Source organism: Panthera tigris, chromosome C1, assembly GCF_018350195.1.
Source record: "Panthera tigris isolate Pti1 chromosome C1, P.tigris_Pti1_mat1.1, whole genome shotgun sequence".
NCBI lineage: Eukaryota > Metazoa > Chordata > Mammalia > Carnivora > Felidae > Panthera > Panthera tigris.
The window spans coordinates 181,648,736-181,671,519 of NC_056667.1; the positions used below are offsets into that span (position 1 = coordinate 181,648,736).

At 39.9% G+C, this 22,784-nt stretch overlaps 1 protein-coding gene across 7 annotated transcripts in view; it reads right to left on the minus strand.

Moving 5' to 3' along the window:
* ANKRD44 (ankyrin repeat domain 44) overlaps window positions 1–22,784 on the minus strand; it is a 227,656-nt gene that overhangs the window by 35,481 nt on the left and 169,391 nt on the right. For all 7 annotated transcript variants that reach the window (XM_015543192.2, XM_015543193.2, XM_042994983.1 and 4 more), the window contains exons 18-22: window positions 13,784–13,985; window positions 9,165–9,252; window positions 8,004–8,121; window positions 6,141–6,357; window positions 2,240–2,327 (exon numbers count right to left, since the gene is read on the minus strand). In XM_015543192.2, the coding sequence (XP_015398678.2) occupies window positions 2,240–2,327; window positions 6,141–6,357; window positions 8,004–8,121; window positions 9,165–9,252; window positions 13,784–13,985 (713 nt within the window). The remainder of the gene's footprint in view (window positions 1–2,239; window positions 2,328–6,140; window positions 6,358–8,003; window positions 8,122–9,164; window positions 9,253–13,783; window positions 13,986–22,784) is intronic.

Here is a 22,784-nt window from a genome sequence, read left to right on the forward strand (position 1 = left end):
CATATTTATGAGTCTCTTATGCTTTGTCCCCCTCCCTGTTTTTATATTATTTTTGTTTCCCTTCCCTTATGTTCATTTGTTTTGTCTCTTAAAGTCCTCATATGAGTGAAGTCATATGATATTTGTCTTTCTCTGACTGACTAATTTCACTTAGCGTAATACCCTCCAGTTCCATCCACATAGTTGCAAATGGCCAGACTTCATTCTTTTAGATTGCTGAGTAATACTCCGTTGTATATATATATATCACATCTTCTTTATCCATTCATCCATCAATGGCCATTTGGGCTCTTTCCATACTTTGGCTATTGTTGATAGTGCTGCTATAAACATGGGGGTGCATGTGTCCCTTCAAAACAGCACACCTGTGTCTCTTGGATAAATGCCTAGCAGTGCAATTGCTGGGTCGTAGGGTAGTTCTATTTTTAGTTTTTTGAGGAACCTCCATACTGTGTTCCAGAGTGGCTGCACCAGCTTGCATTCCCAAGGAATACTTTCACTATTAATAATTATCTTCCTGGTCTATTGCTCCTGGTATGTTGTTCTCTCAAGGTTTTTAGATGCGTGTGTGCAACCATAAGCTAACAAATAGTCTCCCTCCAACTAGACTGTAAGCCTGACATCAGCTCCTCCTGTGAAATATATACTGACACCCAAAGAGACAATGGTAACTGAGAATAGCTTTCAACATCACCTTTGCTCAGACCTCTTGGTTGGCCAGAGGTTGATCAAAGGGAGGAGGAAGAACTGTCAAATTGATCTCACATTAACCTTTCCTTAGTAGACGAGGCACCACTGGTCCTGGGAAACAACATCAGCAAAACAAAACTTTTACATTTCATGTTCTTATAAATGTTCCATCTTCCCAGAGATAAGACCATCTAGTTAACCAATTAATAATCACCAAGGTATATGGGTGATTGCTCCATTCCTATGATACCTCAGATTTGTAATCCTAGGTAATCAGGTTTTTTTTTTTTTTAATGTTTATTTATTTTTGAGAGCGGGGGAGCATGAATGGGGGAGGGGCAGAGAGACAGAGAGACAGAGGATCACTGTGCTGATAGCAGTGAGCCCTATGTGGAGCTCAAACCCACAAACTGTGAGATCACAACCTGAGCCAAAGTTGGACACTCAACTGACTGAGCCACCCAGGTGCCCCACTAATCAGGCATTTTTATTCCTTCTCTTCCTTGTTCCCGATTTTTTATTCTGTAAAAGCTTCCTGTTTTCCGCCCCATTTTGCAGTTCTCTGAACTGCAGTTCTCTGAACTTCAAAGTGCAGACAGTCTGCTTCATGAAGTGCAAAATAAAGATTGTTTGTATCACTTCAAATGTCTTCTTTAATCATTTTAACCATTTGAATGGCACATGTTCTGTATTCCCAGCATGTCTTCAGAACCCCTACATCCAGGAAGGTGTTTACTGCATACCACTTATACAAGGCATCATGTTAGGTTTTGGGGGGATACCAAAGTGACAAAGAAATGCTTCCTTCAAATTTAAAATCACCCCTACTCTTTATTCCTTACCCTTTCTTTATGGAGTCATTTTATGCCTCCAATATCTTTCAATCAAATGACCCAGCTGCATGTGAAGCACACAGAAATGCATAGACAAAGCACTCCCAAGTCTTGGGTCCCTAGGCTGACCATAATTGCCCAGGTGAATACGAACCCCTGGGTAAACACAGGCCCCAGGTGACCATGATCCTCCAGGCTGACTGTGGAAGTTGGACTTACAGTCACTGTATTCTCTAAACATTCATACTATGACATGGCAGAAAAAATTACATTCATCAAAAAAGAATTTACAACCTATGAAGAATGGAGAATTACAATATATAAAAAGTCTTCCTGCTATAAAATGTCTTTCCAATCATCCATAGGTACATTGTTTCTAACCCCAACTTATTTTTAGAGTTTGGTACATCTAAAGAACTCTTCACCTGGTGTGTATGTAACGTGCCTGTTAGCAGTCACCCATTACCTTTCAGGTAGTTTCCCTCTGGTGATATGTGAGCCCCCTGGAAACCTGGGCACTCTACAAAAAGCTCCTGGAAAATCATTAACACTAGGGACCACACTTTGCTATCAGACCTATTTGCCATGAGCAGCAAAATGGAATATATTGGTCTTATCTCTAGTCTAAAAGCCCATCTCTTCTCTAAAAGGCAATTTCTTTGCATGTAGTTAAAAGGATTAAAGGAACACCATTAACTTCCAGCATTTCTACTTACATTGCACAGTGCAGTGGAGTAAAGGGATTACCGATAAATGTTCGAAAACATTTTTGCTCCAAAAGTACCTCTATACAGTTTTCATTACCTGCAAGGAATCAAAAAAATTTAGGGAGTTTCCCAGAAAGAAATTTTGTTCAACGCAATCTATTTTTTTTTCATTAAGTATTGAATTCGACTGAATTCTCCTGAATTGGCTGCATGTTCATTCTCCATGGAATAAAATTCACAAAATGCCAAAATGTTATGAACTATGCTCACAGGTGTTCTGAGACATAATGAAACAGTGAAGGCCATATGTTCTGGTGGAGAGAAAGAGATAAAGAAGAGACCTCATTTGCAAGTGGAATGGATTCTATATCATCCTCAGCTCTTGTCAGATGTCTGACATAGCTGTTGACCATATTTACCATAGGAAATTATCCTTTCACCCTCATGAATAGGTTCACTTACAATTATGCAACCTAATTCAGGAAAGAAGATGTGATTGATAGAATTTAGTATTTGAGATAATGCAGGTGAAAAAGGGCTTTGACTATAAAATACTACACATGTGCTTAATACAGCACCAAGATCAGTTCCCAGCAAATAGTATGTACCCAATAAGTATTTTTTTTAATAAGTAGAGGAATGAATATGAGGAATTATTTTCAGCAAAATGACAAGTAGTTTCTTTTTTTTTTAAATTTTTTTTTTAACGTTTTTATTTATTTTTGAGACAGAGAGAGACAAAGCATGAACGGGGGACGGTCAGAGAGAGGGAGACACAGAATCTGAAACAGGCTCCAGGCTCTGAGCTGTCAGCACAGAGCCTGATGCGGGGCTTGAACTCACAGACTGCGAGATCATGACCTGAGCCGAAGTCAGCCGCTTAACCGACTGAGCCACCCAGGCACCCCAACAAGTAGTTTCTAAATCAACTGAATTTGAGTTGAGTAAGGCCCTAGTTCTGTCAGCTTACTTGTTACCTGACTTAGGCAACTCACTTGGGATTTGTAAGCCTCAGTTTCCCATATATAAAATATCAGACTAGTAATGCCTGTCCTACCTAGGTCACAGGATGATGGAGTTTTCAGCTGATAAAGGACCTATATGTGTTTTGTGAGACCAGGTACAATTGTTGAAGGCAAAGTTATTTGGCTTTGGAATATAGATTGTTCTCCTGAACCTCTTCTTGGTTAAACTTAGTGCTAAATTAGAGTTCTTTTATGGTCCACCTCAGAATTATATAGATGTGTCTAATTTTAAGTGTTAAAATGCAAGCCAAACCTTTCTTGCACCTCTAGAGAGAAAAGGTGAAACAGTTTTTAGGATGAAGAAGCATATGAAGTGATGAATATAAAATCGCCTAACTTTATTCAAGTTATACTGTTTAGCTTTCCAACTATATCCAACCCTCACTCAAACCACCCTAGATACTGTTGAAGTGCTGGGAAGAGGGGCTTCCCTCTATTAGTATGACTCCCCCCAAAGGACCTAGCTTCATGCAGCACCTACATCTACCATTCCTTGAAGACTATGTGAATCCCAATTTCAGATCTGTGTGGGGAGGACTGAGGACCCCTGTACAACTTTCAATATTCTAAGTGCTCAGTGGAGGGGATTCTAGGAAAATGAGAGCTTGAATCTCAGATTTGAAAGGCTGCACTGGCAAGGTGATTGCTCAGGAGAGGGTCTCCCCCTTCCCTCCTTGCACCTGGATGGGCCCAAGAACAGAGGCACCTGCCATTCCCACACTATCCCACTCCAGTCTAAATTATGCGGTCTATAATCAGCACTCTTATGTCTTCCCCCTTCCTGTAGGTTTTCCAGTGCCAGAGAGATCTCACAGCTTGATTCAGGTGGGGGCTAGGGAGCTCTCATCCATTAGTAGAGAGAAAAAAATCACAATCCACCAATGGCAGGGAAGGAGCAAAATCAAGTCGAACAAGCAGCAAAATGTGGCTCTCACCAAAGTCGGAACCACTGAAAAAAGGAGGACTCTAATGAAACCATAATGAAAGGTCTTACGTTGATATATCAGGGCACCCAAAAACCTTTCTGGACCTAATAATCATAGTTTTTGAGTGAAAAATTTAATAGAAGAATTAAAAATGGAAAAATAAAGTTATAGGAGTTGAGTAAGAAACACATGGGGAAATATCCACATACACTTAGGGGTGAAAGACCTGCTTAAGCAAGACTGGAAACTTAGATGCAATAAAAGAAAAAAAATTGATAGATTCAACCATTTAAAGTTCAAAATCTCTGCATCAAAAAGATATCATAAACAAGGAACAAAGACAAATGCAACACACATAACAAATGGAGAATTCCTATTTCTAACACAAGGTACTTCCGCAAACACTATGAGAAATGATAAACCACTCAGTAGGGAAAAATGAGCAACAGATGAAAAAGGTAATGTCCAGAAGAGGACACTTTCTTCGTCTGGAAAAGGAAATACAAATACATAAATAAATACACTATCAGAGAAACACAAATTGAAAAATATCTGTTTCTTGCCCTTCAAACTGACAAAAATTTTAAAAAAGACATACTATCTTGGGCTGGCAGAGGCTTAAGAAGATAGTAAGTTTTATATACACGTTTGATGGAGTAATAAATCTTTATACTCTTTTTGCCAAGTAATATGGTATAATTTACTAAAATTAAAAAATTTTAGGGCATGTATGCCCTCTTATCAACAATTTCACTTTTGGGGACATCTGACAGAACTCGAGTTACCATAATATGAACATACACACTGCAGCATTGTTTGTAATAGGAAAAAACCTGAAAACAATTTGAATGTTCGTCAACAAGGATATGGTATGAATAAATAATAGATTCTGGTATACACACTCACACATGCCTGTATCTATCCAGCTATGTGCTACAAAATATACAACTATTAAAAAGATCAATGTATAGTGATACATATTGACTTGTCAGAGTATCTGCAATGGAAAGTTAAGTAAATAGTGACAAAAAAGTTACATAATATTTGCTCTATGATTCTAGTTTTTAAAAATAGGTGCATATATAATTGTATTTATTTATTATTCTCAAGGGAAAATTATGAAATATATATACACCAAATTACATCAGAAAGTAAATTTGGAAATGGAGACAATTTTACTTTAGGCACTTCAGTATTTTTGATATGTTACAGTTAGTATGCATTTTCCTTTTTTACTCAAATAAGTGAAATAAAATTTTAAAAATCTCCCAAATAACAAGTGCTACTAAATAAATAGGGGATATAAGACATAAAAAGAAATGCCAAAAAAATAAATCACGCATCTACTAGTGGTCAATTGTGACAGATTATTACAATCATATTTTTTTGTTTGCTTTTTTAGCTTTATTATTTTAATTCCTTGTAGGATCTCTGGTTATCTCATGTAAACCAGAAACCCTGATTAAAACTAGTTATTTCAGTTCATCCAAAGCTCTGAATAGGAGTTACATGTTAGAGGTTAACAAAAAGGAGGAAAGTGGAGATGCCTGGGTGGCTCAGTTGGTTAAATATCCGACTTCGGCTCAGGGCACGATCTCACAGTTGGTGAGTTCAAGTCCTGCATTGGTCTCTGGGCTGACGGCTTGGAGCCTGGAGCCTGCTTCAGATTCTGTGTCTCCCTCTCTCTCTAACCCTCACCACTTGTGCTCTCTCTCTCTTTCTCAAAAATAAATAATAAACATTAAGAAAAATTTTTTAATTAAAAAAAAAGAGGAAAGTGAATTTTTACTGCATTAGGGCATCATGGTAGTCATGAAGGGGGAAAAGGGTATCTTACATATAGAAAGATTGGAAACCATGGTTTACAATGTTACACTATGTTCTCACTTCCACTGAGACCACAGTGGTACGGGGCAGGCAGGAAGTCTACTGGAAACAGTCCAAGGACAATCAACTCACCATTGTAACAAGCCCAGTGCAGTGGCGTGTAGCCTTGGTTATCTTTGAAAGAACAGTCCTCCTCGGAAAGTGCCATCTGGAGCAGCTCGCTCAGCCATGTGGCATGGCCACGAGCCGCCGCGTAGTGCAGGGGTGTCCTCCCTCTGGAATCTTTACAGAGAATCGACACTTCTTGTTCCAGCAGCATTTGCACACATTCCTCGTGGCCTGTCATAATCTGAGGCATTGCAATTAAAAACACAAAACACATCTCAGAAGGGCAGAGATGCAGGAAGCAAAGCAGGGCTAGGTGAGGCTAGGCTCAGAGTAAGTGGACATACACTTGGGCCTTAAGGCAAGCAGACTCTGCCCTACTGCGGAGGGAAGAGGCAGCACAACCCCAGCAAGATTCCTAACGGAGAAGTCTGTGAGCACCAGCGCTTCAGAAACATCTCTTGACTCTCCAAACATAAACTTGAAAGGTAGCGTGATATAGTGGAAAATACCAGCTTCAGATTCAGGAAGGTGCAAGTTAAATCCTGGCTCCCACTTATGACACTTGGACAAATCAATCTGCCTTTCTGTGCCTCACTTTATCCACCTATAAGCAGGAATAGTCATAATGACTTGGAGGTTGTTGTGAGGCCTCGTGAGGTATGTAAAGGCTCCCAGCCTGTGACACGGACCACAGGAAGTATTCAAAAAATAAGAACTACGATTATGATATTAACCACTTAGAGTTCTTATTCTTTTCATTTATCATAGTGTTTAGCACCATCCCCAAATAGAAATTTCATAATTTGTTTTTGTTTCATTTAGTTTATTTGACACGCATTAAAAAAATTTTAGCAGATATGTATGAAGAATCATCCAAGAATACATATTTCAGCAGGATACGTATTTCAGGTGGGAAATTGTCACAGAATACATATTTTAGGTGGAGAATGGGCCCACATTTGTAAAAAAGAACAATTAGAAATAGCATGGCTACTGAAAACTAGGTAATCACTACAATAAATTATACCTCCTAAGCAAAATGGAGGATTAAAATAATGCGGCAGAAAAATACTTAGTGACATGGAGGGGTGCCTGGATGGCTTAGTCAGTTAAGCGTCTGACTCTTGATTTCAGCTCAAGTCATGATCTCATGGTACGTGAGTTCAAGCCCCGTGTCTCTCAGCATGAAGCCTGCTTAGGAGTCTGTCTCTCCCTCTCTGTCCCCCTCCCTAAATAAAAACATTTAAACAAAGAAAAAGAAAAAAATATTTAGTGACATGGAAAAAAAGTCCTTGATCTACTTAGAAAAAAAAAAGCATGTTCCAAATAACATCATCAGTATTCTCTCTTTTTAAAATTCAAAACAAATGCACATTACAGCAAAAAAGAATGGGGATATATTTACTAAAAAGTGGTTATCTCCAGGAGGTAGAATTGCTGGTGATTGTGATTTTCTTCCTTAAGGTTTACTTTTTTTGTTTTTTTTGCAAATTTTGTATGATTTGCATATAATCATAAAACAGAATCAATTCTATCAACAGCAGGTGTTCATGTATCTATTATCATAATCTAACATGAAATCTGAAGAGCAGGATCTAAGAGTACCTGCCATTATTTTACCTTTGCAAAAGATTTTGTAATTTCTTCTCTCTTTTTTTTTTTTGTAATCTCTACACTCGACGTGGGGCTCCAATTCATGACCCTGCGATCAAGAGTCGCATGGTGTACTGACTGAGCCAGCCAGGCACCCCTGTAATTTCCTTTTCACTGACTTTTATTAGTTATCTTCGAAAATAATGTTTTTACTAAAAATTCATATGGGGGCAAAGAAGAGGAAACAAGCTCACTACAAAATTGCTTTACTAAAGCTGAGGAAGATGTGCATACCCCTCTGTGTAAAGCTGTGCAGCCCATGATGTCAACAGCATCTACATTTGCTTCCTTTTCAAGCAACAATGAAACAGCATCAATGTGGCCGTATGCTACTGCAAGCATCAGTGGGGTTCTAGGGAGAGAAATAAATTAGGCTTTTGAAAAGAAGATTGGGGGAAAAAAAACCCAAACCACATCATTTCCTGAGGGAAAACACCTCTCTCTTCCTTCTCTCTCCCCCCCTCCCCTCTCCCCTTAACAACTGCTTAATATTTTCTGAGGGTCCCCAGTTTGCCGTAGGTCCATGGAACAAGCTATATGCTCTACCTCTGGTCTCTAAAGGCCATGTGGAATGGTGTCAGTGGAATGATCAATAGAGGGCGGACAGGGTTGCTTCTCACAAGGTTCATGTTAATCCCATCATTTTCAAACCCATGTAGCATTCGCCAAATACTGAGGAGGGAGTGTGTCTATGGAGGAGACCCTCTTACTTCTAGCATTGCAGTTCCACTTTCATAGTTTCCTATGTTGGACGTCTGCTCAAGATTTTATTTGATCAAAACTTCACTGCCTTAAAGAAAATTCTGACAAATCTAGAGTTAAAAACAAAGTGTTGGGGCCCAGGAAGTGAGGTTCTGGTTTGAACTCTGACACTAATTCATTGGTCTGGAGTGAGTCACTAGTGCTTTGTGTTTGGCTTTGCATTTCCTATCTGTAAGAGAAGATTAGGTGGGGGAATAGGCTAACAGACGGAAAATACTTTGGGAAAACAAACTCCGAAAGGACAAAATTATGAAGGATTTTTTTAAATGATAGCGATAACCTCTTGAGATCTGTCCTGTTCTCATTATTAATTAAAAAAATGGGAATGCAGCAGCTTCAGACGAGGGTAAAAATGGATACAAAGAAGAAACAAATTAAAGAAAGCCCAGGACACATGGCCACAAAAGTTGGCTCTTTTTCATCAAGGTACACAGCCCCCACCCCATACTTTTCTTGGATATATACTTTAGCACAAAGGCCCTTCATTATTCTTGGGCTTTCAACTATTAATTTCACCCAAATATATACCTCAAACTAGAACTCGGCAGGCAGCCCTCCTAACTGTTTAAAGAATTAACCAGTTACCTATTGTGATTGAAATGTCAACCCCAGGCCAGATTTAAAAAGACTTACTGTCCTTTGGCATCTTTCACATCAATTGCTTCTGGGTTGTCTGCAATTTCTAGTAATAGCCGCAAACACAGTGTATGACCATTAATTACTGAAAAGGAAAATAAGGGACATTTTTTTAGCAGACCAGCACTACACGTATCCTTCCAAAGTGAAATTTATTTAGACTTCAAATCAATGGTTTTCAACTGCTGCTGACAGATACCCCAGGTTTCCAGCTGGTGCTAGCTGCTGGGCACATCACGCTCCAATGTTTGTTACTAGTCGATTCAGCTTCCCTTTCTTTCCATTAGGGTACGTTGTCCTCACCTACCATTTTCCTGGTCTTGCATTGAGAGTGTGTTCCTTAAAAATGATGTCCTTTCTTCCCTCCTTGTATGGGACTGATATCCTCTCCTCAATTTTCAGCTAACTATCTTTTGTGTTGAAGAGAGTTACCCAATTCTATATAATCCCATGTCCAGCCTGCCTCTAGCGCTTTTTAAAAAGAAGGAAGAAGGGAGAGGACGGAAAACAGGAGAGTAGAACAGGATGGGAGGGGAGGAGGGCAAAGGGGAGCAGAGGAAGGGAGGAAAGGAGATGCAAACAGGTCCTGCCTGTTTTCTCCTAGACTTCACATTTATAGGTAGACAAGAACAATCATTCAGTTGATTTGTGGTGACTTAAAGCCTCAAACTGGAAAGGTACCCAGCCCTGGGGTCACTGCTCCTTGATTGACTAGAGGCTCCCAGGGGATTCAGGGATGCACCTTCTGTGGCCGGAAGACAGCTCTGTCCCAGAGTTCCTCAAACTTCTGCCCTAGGTTTATAAGTCTTCCAAGGTCTCTTACACTGGCTTCCATGGCTGCCACCTGCCTGTCCCCTTGGCCCCTCAGTTCCTTCCCTGGCTGAGCTGTGACTCTAGCAACCGCCTTGCCCCTTCTTCTTCTCTCCCAGCTGACCAAAAGTGGGCTGTCCACTGGGCCTTGACCCGCTGGGCCCAAATAACCAGATCTCACCCCTGTGTGCACCAGGCAAGATTCTACTCTGGGGAGTGGTGGTGCCCCCCTGGGGCTGGGAAGCAAGCCTCCTGGAAGGATAATCTACTGGGCTAAGGTACTTTCATCCAGGTTGTTGAGTGGAACCCACAGCCTTACAAAAGACATGGGTTTCCACTGAGGGAGTATGATGAGAACAAATATGTTTAAAATTCTAAACGTGACCTCCTCTCTTCTCTGAACAATGAGAACACTATAAGACACATTGCATTTACTGCATTATGGCTGTGGAGAGAGAAGGGAATAGATGCAGCTATGTTAGGTTGATAAAGGCTCTTCTAAGAGCTGCATTTTACAGTTCTTTTATTGCATGCCAGTCGTGAGAGAATGCTAACTTAACGACATATTTTTCAGGGACAATGCATATTAGAATTAGCTTCCATTCATTGACACAACACAAATTAACTACAGGAATAATGCCCACATTTTGTAGACCACTGCATTCAGCTCATTCAGCAATGTTCCATTTATGTATCTCAGGAGGAAATTTTGGGGATTGGATGTACAGGCAATCTACTGCTGTTGCTGTTGTTTTGTTTTTTGTTTTAAAAATTACATTAAACCTATTACCACTGGTAAAATAGGCAAGAATTTAATGTATGCTTAAAAGGAAATGATCAGCAGAGAAATGATTGCTACACACTATAGACAATGGGTTCATGAAGGTACAGGTATATTTTGATGGATTCCTCTTTCTATATCAATTTGCTATTCATTAAATACTCATAATCATAATAGTTCCAAAGACATCTGATTTTTGGCCAAAGAGAAAAAGACAATAAAATTATCTAAGTTCACATCACTCGCCCAGTATGCTGGAGAACAAACCAATTTCTACAGTGGTGTGCTTTTTTTGGCAGGGGGTAGGGTGGTATACTTTTGAACTTAGCTAATAGCCCTCAGGTAATTATAATTCCCCTCTAGTGTAAAAGTGTCGCCAAACCAGAATTCTTATTGGCTTCCCATACACTATGTTTTCCCCAGTTGCCTTCTAGCAAAAAGATGCTAACATCTCCTTCAGTTGTGCCTGCCAACTCCAGCTTTGTTCCAGACTAGCTCAGCCTCTCCCTGGCTGTGAGTGACAGCCATTTTTCATACTGCTCAAAGGCCACAACTGTCAATGCAACGATCTGTGCCAAAACCTCTAATATCCATCCTGGCTCCCGCCTCTCACAGTACTCCCAGGATTTGAAACAAAAAACAATTGGCCTCTCAAATGAGTTGGAAAAGATTCTGGAAGCACAAGCGAAAGCTTCTGCACAGCAGACATTTTGTGGAGAAGAGAGTCAAATGACGGCCTGTATCTTTTTAATGAATGACCTGAGGGAAATCCAAAAGGATTGAGTGGTCTCGACCACGAGGGGGCTCCATTGGACCACAACCTATGTCACAGTGGCAAATGAGTGACAATGATTATCCTTCACTGTTTACCTGTTAACAAGGACAATTTTCCACAATAAAAATAGGCCTTTTGTAATTGTCAGGAAGTACTGTACATGGTAACTAAAGCATGATGTTTGCCATGAATAATAGACAACTAATCTTTAAAAAGGAGAGCTACCATTTGCAACTATGTGGATAGAACTAGAGGGTATTCTGCTAAGCTAAATTAGTCAGAGAAACACAAATATCATATGACTTCACTCATATGAGGACTTTAAGATACAAAACAGATGAGCATAGGGGAAGAGAAGCAAAAATAATATAAAAGCAGGGAGGGGGACAAAACAGAAGAGACTTTTAAATATGGAGAACAAACAGAGAGTTACTGGAGGGGTTGTAGGAGGGAGGATGGGCTAAATGGGTAAGGGGCATTAAGGAATCTACTCCTGAAATCATTGTTGCACTATATGCTAACTTGGATATAAATTTAAAAATATAAAATTAAACTAAAAAAAAAGAGATCTAAATATGAACTTTGTAATAATACCAAGAATGCCTAGAATACCAAACTTTGTAATGATACTTTACAATATTACCAAAAATACCAAAAAGACTAAATGTGATGGGAAATTAGAATGTATAATTTATAACCGTACCATCCATTACTGATCTCATGGCTAAAAATTCTTCCAGGAGCAATCATTTCCAGATAATTAGGTAACACCATAATTTTTCAATCTCCATATTGATTTTCTTCAGTGGTTTGGAAATTCAGGGATATATATAGAAATAGTGCCACAAGATCTAACATTTTTCCAAATAACAAGAATTATAAAGTCTTTTGAAAAACTGTCTTTACTCTTTTATTTTTCAATCCACCCATTATTTCATGGTCTGAGTACGATAGTTATTTCTCTTCATAAGACAATATCGGGGTGCCTGGTGGCTCAGGTGGTTAAGCATCCAACTCTTGATTTTGGCTCAGGTCATGATCTCATGGTTTGTGAAGTCAAGCCCCGCATCAGTCTCTGTGCTGACAGTGCAAAGCCTGCTTGGGATTCTCTCTCTCCCTTTCTCTCTCTGTCCCCCCACTGCTTGCTCATGTGTGCATGCATGTGGACATGTGTAGACTCTCTCTCTCTTTCTCAAAATAAATGAATTAAAAAAAAAAGACAATATCTACTATTCTGATCAAAGGCTGATATCCTTGAATTCCTGACTTCAAAGGAATTTATGTCTTAGCGGAGCTAGAGATTCTTCCACATTACCTTTCTATCTGTGTATGTAGCCAGAAATGTCTTGGCAGAGTTTTATTTTATGTATATTGGAGAAAAATCTCCAATAGAAAGGCAAATTACTTACTTTTTTATATATATGCATATACTTTTTAAGAGTCTTTATTGTTACCTGATGTAAAGTCTTTAAAATAAATTTATTTTACCTGATGCATCAAGAATTAGAGCAGAAGCTAAGAAGCATCGTTTAGACTGGCAGACTGAGGCTGTCTGATGACACCTTTTATGAAACAGCCCAGAAATATCATTAATTTTATGCTTTAAAATGCTGTGTGATTTTGTCTATGTAACTCATTTGAAGATCACATTACACCTTGCCTCCCGTTTAGAAATTTTTGTGATAGCCATTGGCCAAGGTTCTGAACTCCCTTCTGAGTTAAGAAGGCCAAAAAGAGTGCAGAGGGTTTTTAGGGCAGTATTTACAATATCATACTTTATATGATACTATAATGCTGGATGCATGCCATCATACATTTGTCCAAATTCATAGAATGTATAACGCATGGACCCTAATGTAAACTATGGACTTTGGATGATTATGATGGGTCAATGTAGGTTTATCAACTGTAATAAGTGTATGACTCTGGTAAGGGATACTGATAATGGGGAAGGCTATGTGGGGGGAGACAGGAAGTGCATAGACAATCTCTGTAGCTTCCTCTCAATTTTGCTGTGAACCTAAAACTGTTCTCTAAAAGAAGAAGGCCAGAGCCTACCTGGCCATAAAACACTAATCATCTCCAAGTGGGTAGTAGACCAAAAGCGTTTTGGAAGACTGGAGGCATATTTGATGTAGAAAGAAAACTGATACTTTAAAAGTTGGGATGCAAGAAGATGCTGCCGTCCTTTTACTTGGACTTATAAGTGGGCCGTAAAACTACAGTAACCAGACTCGTGGCAAGACCCACCTGAGGCATGAAGTGGGGTTCTTTTGGTTACATTGTCTTTCACAAAGATGGATGCGCCCTGATTGATAAGTGCTTCCACGCATTCTGTGTGTCCCTTAAAGGCAGCCAGGTCCAGAGCGGTGCGGCCTTTCTCATCCCTGATGTCCAGGTCCACCAGTGACTGCAGAAGGACTTCCAAGGCTTGGTGGTGCCCATTGTAGGCCTGCAAAGAAGAGACCAACGACACAAATGCTCACTCACTTCCAATCCCACAACAACCCACATGAGGGGCTAAGCCTCCAAGGTCACAGTTGGAGACCCCTCCAAAGAGCACATCTGAAAGATGCTTGGGATAATTATTGAAACAGGCAAACCAGAGAGACTGAAAAATGATAATGCACAAGCCTCACTGGTACATACGAATTTCTTCATGTTCTTTCTTGTTTGTCAAATAATTTGTTCCAAACGTACTAAATGTATTAATGTATTCTTATATTTATATCTATCAATCTAATAATATAATATAGACAAGCAGCTGAATGAATTAATACATTAATTCTATCAGTTCAGTCCTAAACATAATGACACAATTCGAATATTTTTTCAGGATACTTTTCTGTTAAACCTGGGGGAAAAAAAATCACTGAAAACAATGCAGACTTGGTAATTCAACAGAAGCATACTGACCTGTTGCAGTCCAACATTTTAATTTCTTTTTTGTTAATGTTTATTTTTGACAGAGAGAGAGAGAGAGAGAGAGAGTGCAAGATGGGGGGAGGGGAAGAAAGAGAGGGAGACACAGAATCTGAAGCAAGCTCCAGGCTCTGAGTTGTCAGCAAGTCTGATGAGGGGCTCAAACTCCTGAGCTGTGAGATCATGACCTGAGCTGAAGGTGGACGCTTAACCGACTCAGTCACCCAGGCACCCCACCGGCATTTTAATTTCTAAGCAGGGGACCCTTGGCAAGTTTCTGAATTTCACTTAGGGTTTGTTTTCTCATTTATAAAAATGAGAGCAATAAAAGTCACCTCCCATGGAAGATAGAAAGAATAAAATCACACAGGCTTCTCCATCCTATCTTGTACCCAGTCGATGCTTCCTCCTTTCTCCTTTACTTCTCCCATTGATTATAATGAAAACACAGACACAATTATGGAAATGTATTTCATGTACCAGCACCAAGTTCAGACCTATTATGAGGTCCTATGCCATGTTAGGTTAAGAAGCTTCACATTACTAAAACACAAAATTAAAAGACTGAGGGATAATTTTCATTAAGTCTACAAGGTAAAAAATTGTATATGCACACACAAGGCTGAGGACATTGGAAGTAAAAGAGAGAAGAGGGATAAGGATAGGAAGGGGAAAGACGGGGGACAAGGAAGTAAAGAAGGAGATACAGGAATAATCTGCCTCCAGGGGTTTTCAGCAGCCAGAGTCCCCTCTTATGTCAGCAGCACTTTTTGTTTTCCCACTGCAGCAATTGCTCAAGGCACAATGAATTTGAAAAAAGGCTTAGCACAGACAAAAGATCAATATCTCTAATACATAAAAAGCTCTTACAAACCATTAAAAAAATTTTTTTGGGGGCGCCTGGGTGGCTCAGTCGGTTAAGCGTCTGACTTTGGCTCAGGTCACGATCTCACAGTCTGTGAGTTCGAGCCCCGTGTCGGGCTCTGGGCTGATGGCTCAGAGCCTGGAGCCTGCTTCTGATTCTGTGTCTCCCTCTCTCTCTGCCCCTCCCCCATTCATGCTCTGTCTCTCTGTCTCAAAAATAAATAAAAACGTTAAAAAAAAATTTGTTTTTTGCATTTATTTATATTTGAGAGACAGAGATGAGCAGAGGAGGGGCAGAAATAGAATGAGACAGAATCCGAAGCAGGCTCCAGGCTGTGAGCTGTCAACACAGAGCCTGACGTGGGGCTCGAACCCACAAACTGGGAGATCATGACCTAAGCCAAAGTCGCATGCTCAACCAACTGAGCCACCCAGGCTCCCCTCTTATAAACCATTTTAAAACTTAGGAAAATGTACAAAGGGCATGAAAAGACAGCTCCCAGAAAAAGAAATATGAAAGGCCAGTGAACATATGAAGAAAATATATAAATTTTTTTTAAGGTATTATTTTTCAACTACCAGCTTGACAATGATTAAGTTTGGTCATGTCCAGGGGCACCTGGGTGGCTCAGTCGGTTAAGCATCAGACTCTTGATTTTGGCTCAGGTTATAATCTCACAAACTGTGAGATCAAGCCCCATGCTAGCTCTGTGCTGACAGTGCGGCGGCTTGGAATTCGCTCTCTCTGTCTCTCTCTCTGCTCCTCCCTTGCTTTCTCTCTCTCTCTCTCAAAATAAATAAACTCGAAAAAAAAAAAAAAAGATTGGTTATGTCCAGTATTTGTTAAGACCTGGTGAAAAAAGCAATCTATGCTCTGTTGCTGGGAGTATATATAGTAAGACATTTGAGGAGACTTGACAAAATCTATCAAAAACTTCTTTAAAAACCGTAAGCTGCAGATAGCACATATAACATGACCTCATTCATATAAAAAGCAAACATATCCAAATATACACATATCTATATCTATGTATATTTCTATATTCACAGAAAATCTTAGAAAAATACAAAAGTAACTGTTAATGCTGGCTACCTCTAGAAAAGGGAGGTAAAGTAAGGAGCATATGGATTTACTTCATCTTACCTTTTTAAAAGTCACTTGAGTTGTTTTCCTAAGTATATGTTCATAACAACAATACCAAAAACTCAACATAAAAGGACCCACAGAATTTAAGAGGACTTAATTTTTAAGTTTTAATACTTTTTCTTTATATTACTTTAGTGAATGATTGTGGCTATTATATGTTATGTATTAAACATATCTTACCTATAATATGCAGTATAATAATTCATATGCTAATGAATTTCAAATTTATATTCATTTCTAACTTCTTTTACTTCCAAACTTGTGTTTTTTTTAAGTTTATGTATGCATTTTTGTGAGAGAGAGAGAGAGAGAGAGAGAGAGAGCATGAGTAGGAGAAAAGTAGAGAGGGAGAAAGAGAGAATCCCAAGCAGGCTCTGCACGATGGACACAGAGCCCCATGCGGGGTTTGAACTTATGAACCGTGAGATCATGACCTGAGCCTAAATCAAGATCAGAGGCCAAATGAGCCACTCAGGCACCCCTCACTTCTAAACTTATATATTCAACTGCCTATTGATCTTTCCACTTGAATATATGCCTCTCATGCTCCTCCATTGCAGCAAATGGGAACTCTATACTTCTAATTGTTCAGGCCCAAAACTTTGGGGTCATCTTTGTCTTCCCTCTTAAGACCAGGGTTGTAGCCCTATACAAGGGCCCTGGGACGCTGGCGCCAGTGTGTGTTGAAGGATAGCCTCTTCCTCCTGATCCCAGCTTTGCCATGCCCGGGAACGGGGATGAGTCTGCTGAGAGGAAGGGACACCTTTTGCTCAACACACAGAGTTGTCCTCAGGTTCTCAGGCACCTGGCAGGAAAACATCTATCCCCAACCCCCTACACCTCTGTTCTAATTCACAAACAGGTGTCATGTGGCAACCCTCAATCCACGATCATCTCTAAAATTACATCCAGAATTAACCCAGTTCTCACCATAGGGCCATTCTCTTTGGCCAGGATGATGGCAAACACTTTCTTTCCATCTTTGCCCCACTGCAATCTATTCTTGACCTGGTCTCCAGATGAAATCTCTTAAAACCCAAGTTGGACATATCACTCCTTGATGAAAACTAGTCAATGGCTTCTTCCCTCCTTGATCATAAAATCCAAAACTTTCCATGACCATTCAGGCCCCTTAGGATTAGTCCATCATCATCATCATCATCATCATCTTCTTCTTCTTCTTCTTCTTCTTCTTCTTCTTCTTCTTCTTCTTCTTCTTCTTCTTTTCTTCTTCTTCTTCTTCTTCTTCTTCTTCTTCTTCTTCTTCTTCTTCTTCTTCTTCTTCTCCTTCTCCTCCTCCTTCTTCTTCTTCTTCTTCTTCTTCTTCTTCTTTTTAAAGTAACAACCAGTCTTTTTTGTTTTTAAATATTTACTTTTGAGAGAGAGAGAGCACATGTGCATGTGAACGCACACAGGTGGGGCAGGGGCAGAGACAGAGAGGGAAACATAGAATCCGAAGCAGGCTCCAGGCTCTGAGCTGTCAGCACAGAGCCCGATGTGGGGCTCAAACCCACTAATGGTAAGGTCATGAGCTGAAGCTGAAGTCTGACACTTAATCGACTGAGCTACCCAGGCACCCCAGGATTAGGGCTCCTTCTACCCTGATCATCAGCATGCCCCCTCACTCACTCTGTTCAACCACACTAACCCCACCTCCTACCCCATGGTTAAATACATGCATTTCCTCCTCTGGGCTATTGCATTTGTACTCTTAAAATTTTTTTAAATTCATGTATTTATCATTTTTTAAGTTTATTTATTTATTTTGAGAGAGAGAGAGAGCACGTCCATAAGTGGGGGACAGGTAGAGAGAGGGAGAGAGAGGATCCCATGCAGGCTTTGGGCTGACAGCAGCGGGGCCTGATGCAGGGCTTGAACCCACAAAATGTGAGATCATGACTTGAGCTGAAACCGAGTCAGACGCTCAACCCACTGAGAGACCCAGGTGCCCCTGCACTTTTTTTTTTTTAAGTTTTTTTTTTCTCTAGTAATCTCTCCACACAACGTGGGGCTTGAACTCATGACCCGGAGATCAAGAGTTGCATGCTCCTCTGACTGAGCCAGCCAGGCACCCCTGCATCTGTACTTTCTATTTCCTCTATCTGGAAAGCTCTTCCTCCAGAGGGCCACATGGTTCTCCTGGTACTTCTCCTTTAAATATCACCTTACCTGGATGCTTTCCAGAGCCAAAACACAGCCCTCCACCCTCCACCTCAGCATACTACCGGACATTCTCCATCCCACTTATCCTGCTTTATTTTATCTTTATAGCACTTATTACCATTTGATATCTATTACTTATCCATTGGTTTGTTTATTACCTGTGATTGAAGGCACTTCATGCGTATTGCTCACTGTTCTATCCTAAATCATGCCTAGTGCATAGTACACACTCCACAATTATTTGATGAATAAATGAATTAATTTAATGGATGTTATTTTCATTTATTGGTATTAGTGGTAGGAATATATTTTTAAAATAGCAGCTATTTGCCTATGCAAACGTTCTTTTTATTGATGAAAAAACAAAACAAGCAACGTAAATTAATTCATCCAAGGTCACTTAGCTATTAAGTGACAAAGCTAGAATTTGAAACCCAGAGCTGTGACCACTAAAATCTATGCTGTTCAGCAATGTCTTATAATTTTTCCCAGTAATTCCACTGAATTGGCTTTTAAACAAAATACTTTTGTCTCTACGTGTAACGGCACAAAGAGGTGAAGAACAAATATTGGATCAGAAACCTTGACCCCCTCTCTAGAAGGCTTAACACAGAGGTAAAGTGACTTGCACAGAACTATGAGGCAAGAAGGCACACCCTGGGGCTAACTTCTAGACTATTGTTCTTTTACTACACATACTGCCTTTCTTGAGACAGGGAAATAATTTCCTATATGTCCATGTTTGTAATCTGTGCTTGCTGTGCAAACCATAACTGCATAGGATTGTAAACCGTTTAGTCTAATCTGAATTGTGAAGCAATAGCTAACTTCTACTGAGCCCTTGTTGTGTGTCAGGCCGTGCTGGACATGTAGCACCTCATTTAATTGTCAAAATAACTGCTGATTTGGATACTACCGTTATCCCCATTTTACTGACAGGGGCACAGAAGGGCAGAAGGTAACAATCCAGCCTTTCCATGGTCACTCAGCCTTACATGGGAGAGCTGAGATTCAAAGACAGGCCAATTGGACCCCAGAGCCTGAGCTGTGGGCTTTTCATGAGCTCCTATGGAAAGGGTGCAACAAGGCCAAAAGGTGTATGTTTCTTTACTTCTTTATTATAGGAAGTTTGAAACTTAGACAAAGAGAGGATAGTTTATGAATTCTTATATACCCACAACCCAGTTTCAACTCAGCCATTATCGACTCAGGCCACGGGTGATTTTAAGCCAACTTGGGAAGACCTATCCTGTAAAATCTGTGGTACTAGCAACATCTACATCAGGGTATAAATCAGTCTATCTCATTTTACTCTAGACTTACCTGTGACTTATTTGAAAACAAATTTTGCATAACACTTCTTATTTTAAACTGTAATAGTAGCAACTGATTCAGCTTATGTGGAAATCCTGACTTCACACCAAAGGGAAATGAATCCCTGTAGATCACAGCAGGGCCTAGATGTCATTTGCAAATGCTGGTCCCTTCAGTGCCAATTATTATTATGACAAAGACAGTAAACATTTTAATTTCCATCAACATGACTTAGCCTAGGAAATAGAATCGGCAACTTATAAATTGCAGGCGTATCTGCAAAACATGATGGCTAACGTATTTCGATTTAATAGAGAGAAGACATAGGGGAAAGAGAAAAGTAGTAGGAAGGAAGCCAGTGTGAAGGAATCGATGCTGTTCAGTACAGTAGAGTCACCCTGCAAGGCGCTTGGGTTAGGTGCTAAACTTATCCCCACGCTTTCTTCTTTAATCCTCACAACAAAAAATAAATCCATCAGTCTGTGTTAAATTTAGAGGCTTAATATTTTTAAAAAAAGATGAAGTGGCCCTGTTGGTAATTAGGAAAGCTTCAGAATCCCAACCCATACTTTGTTCTGTATCAGGCATTTCAAATTCTCTTACGGAATGGTTGAAAGGCCAGATTTACCTATAAAATTCCTTTCATTTCTTCACCTAGTCCAGCTAGCAGCTTTTGAATTTTAGCATGCAAAAACATTACCCCACAGAACTGAAGACATAAAACTATGTATACTAAACTTAAATGGCAATTTAAAAGGAATAATAAAGTGACTTTGATTATACAAGAACTTTCACTTACTTCCACACTCTAGAGTTTAACCCTAGAAACAAACTACCATGTAACATGGAATTCTGTTTTATGGTTAAATGCATGATTATGTCTTTGGGCAGGTATATGGTTCTTGGAGTACACACACACACAAGTATATAATAAAGCTTTAAACTCTTTTAAGGAGGCTCAAGTAGGCAGGAAAGGAAACCTTTCTCAGGTCAGCAGTACATGATGAAAATTGCCCTCTTTCTTTCTATTTCCATCCTAATCCAGGTATTTAGTAGGCAGTTTCACCAATAATTTCTGAAATAAATGAGGACGGAATCACATAAAAGAACAAATATGTCGGTTCAAAAAGCATGTAATATTTTGGCTTTCAATAGATAACTCAGTTAAAGTCTTCACTAGAGGTAGCAATCAAACATTTTAAATTTGTTTTATGAAATGTCTTTATTAAAAAATGCATTAGGTAACTTTAAATATGTCTTAAATATGATTAATTTCTTTGAACTTTTTAGATAGGAACTGAGGGCAATGAGGAGAAAGAATCTGGCATCTCAACAGAATCCACGAAACAATGGGTCCATCTGGAAATCTTGACAGCTGGAGGCTTTCATTTGCATAGCCTTGTTTCTTGATTTAATTTTTTCAAGTGGATGAAATGTTTATGAAATTCACTGGGTTGGTAACCCTGGAGACTTGAGTCATTCAGCCAGGAAATAGTAACTCAACGCAGGTCAGGTTTCTTGTGACAGTCAAGGTTTGGGGGCATCTGGTGTGATTTCACTGCTAGAATGCATCCCCAGAAGAAATAATGTGCCTTGGGTTTTTATCAAGTTAATTGCCACCGAGGCCCCTGGAGAGGGTGATGGGCATACTTATAGGATTCTTGAAGCATATAATAATTTTTAAAAAGGTGTTAGCAGGCAAGAATAACAGAGTTTTAGAATTAATCCACTGCTATCACCCTGGTCAAAGGCATCATCACCATCATTACATCCTGGTTGTCTAGCTTCTGTTTTTCTTCCCTTACAATGTATACCCCACACAGAAGCTGAAATAATCCTTTTCAAACAAAAGTCGTATCATATCATCTATCTCTTCAAATCCCTCCAAATGGTTTTCTAACTTGCTCAGAGTAACAGTTGAAGTTCTTACCAGGGAGTACAAGGCCCTCCCCTGATTCCTCACCTCCTCCACGACATGTCGGACACCATCGCCTACACCACTCCCTTTCTACTCTGCTCCAGCCATGTCGCCTCCCTGCTGTTCTGGGACCATGCCGAGCATGCTCTTAACCCAAGGACTCTGTACTTCTGCCCAGAACACTCTTCTGTCACATGATATCAACATGGGTAGCTCTTAAGGTCTCTTGTCCAAATGTGAGATTCTATGCTATGCAAAGTAGAGCTTCGCCTGTCGCCTCAGTGTTGTCTCACTGATCCCATTGGTAGCACTTCACACCATGTGTCACGTTAAATATTTACTTGCCTATTTCTCTCCTAGACTAGAAACTCTACAGAGGCTGGGCTTTGTTTATTGCAACCTCCCCAGCTCCCAGAACAGGTGCTTAGCATACACACAGTGAGTGTATGTCAAATGAAATAATGATATGTTAGCGTTAATGAGGATGAAGCTTAGCTGAAAGCACATATGTGCCAGGCACTGTTCTAACCACTTTAACGCATTAACACACGTCATCCCCACAATGGCCTTACGACAGAGGTACTGCTATTGTCCGCTTATTTAATTTTTTATTTTTTTTAATGTTTATTTTTGAGAGAGAGAGAGAGAGAGAGAGCAGGAGAGAGGCAGAGAGAGAGCGCAACACAGAATCTGAAACAGGCTCCAGGCTCCGAGCTGTCAGCACAGAGCCCGACCCAGGGCTCAAACTCACGGACCATGAGATCATGAACTGAGCCAAAGTTGGACGCTTAACCGAATGAGCCAGTCAGGCGCCCCTGTTATTGTCGCATATTATGGGTGAGGAAATTGAGACACAGGAAGTTCAGTTCTTGGCCAAGATCATACAACAAACAATTAAATAAATCTACAAATTAGAAAGGGTG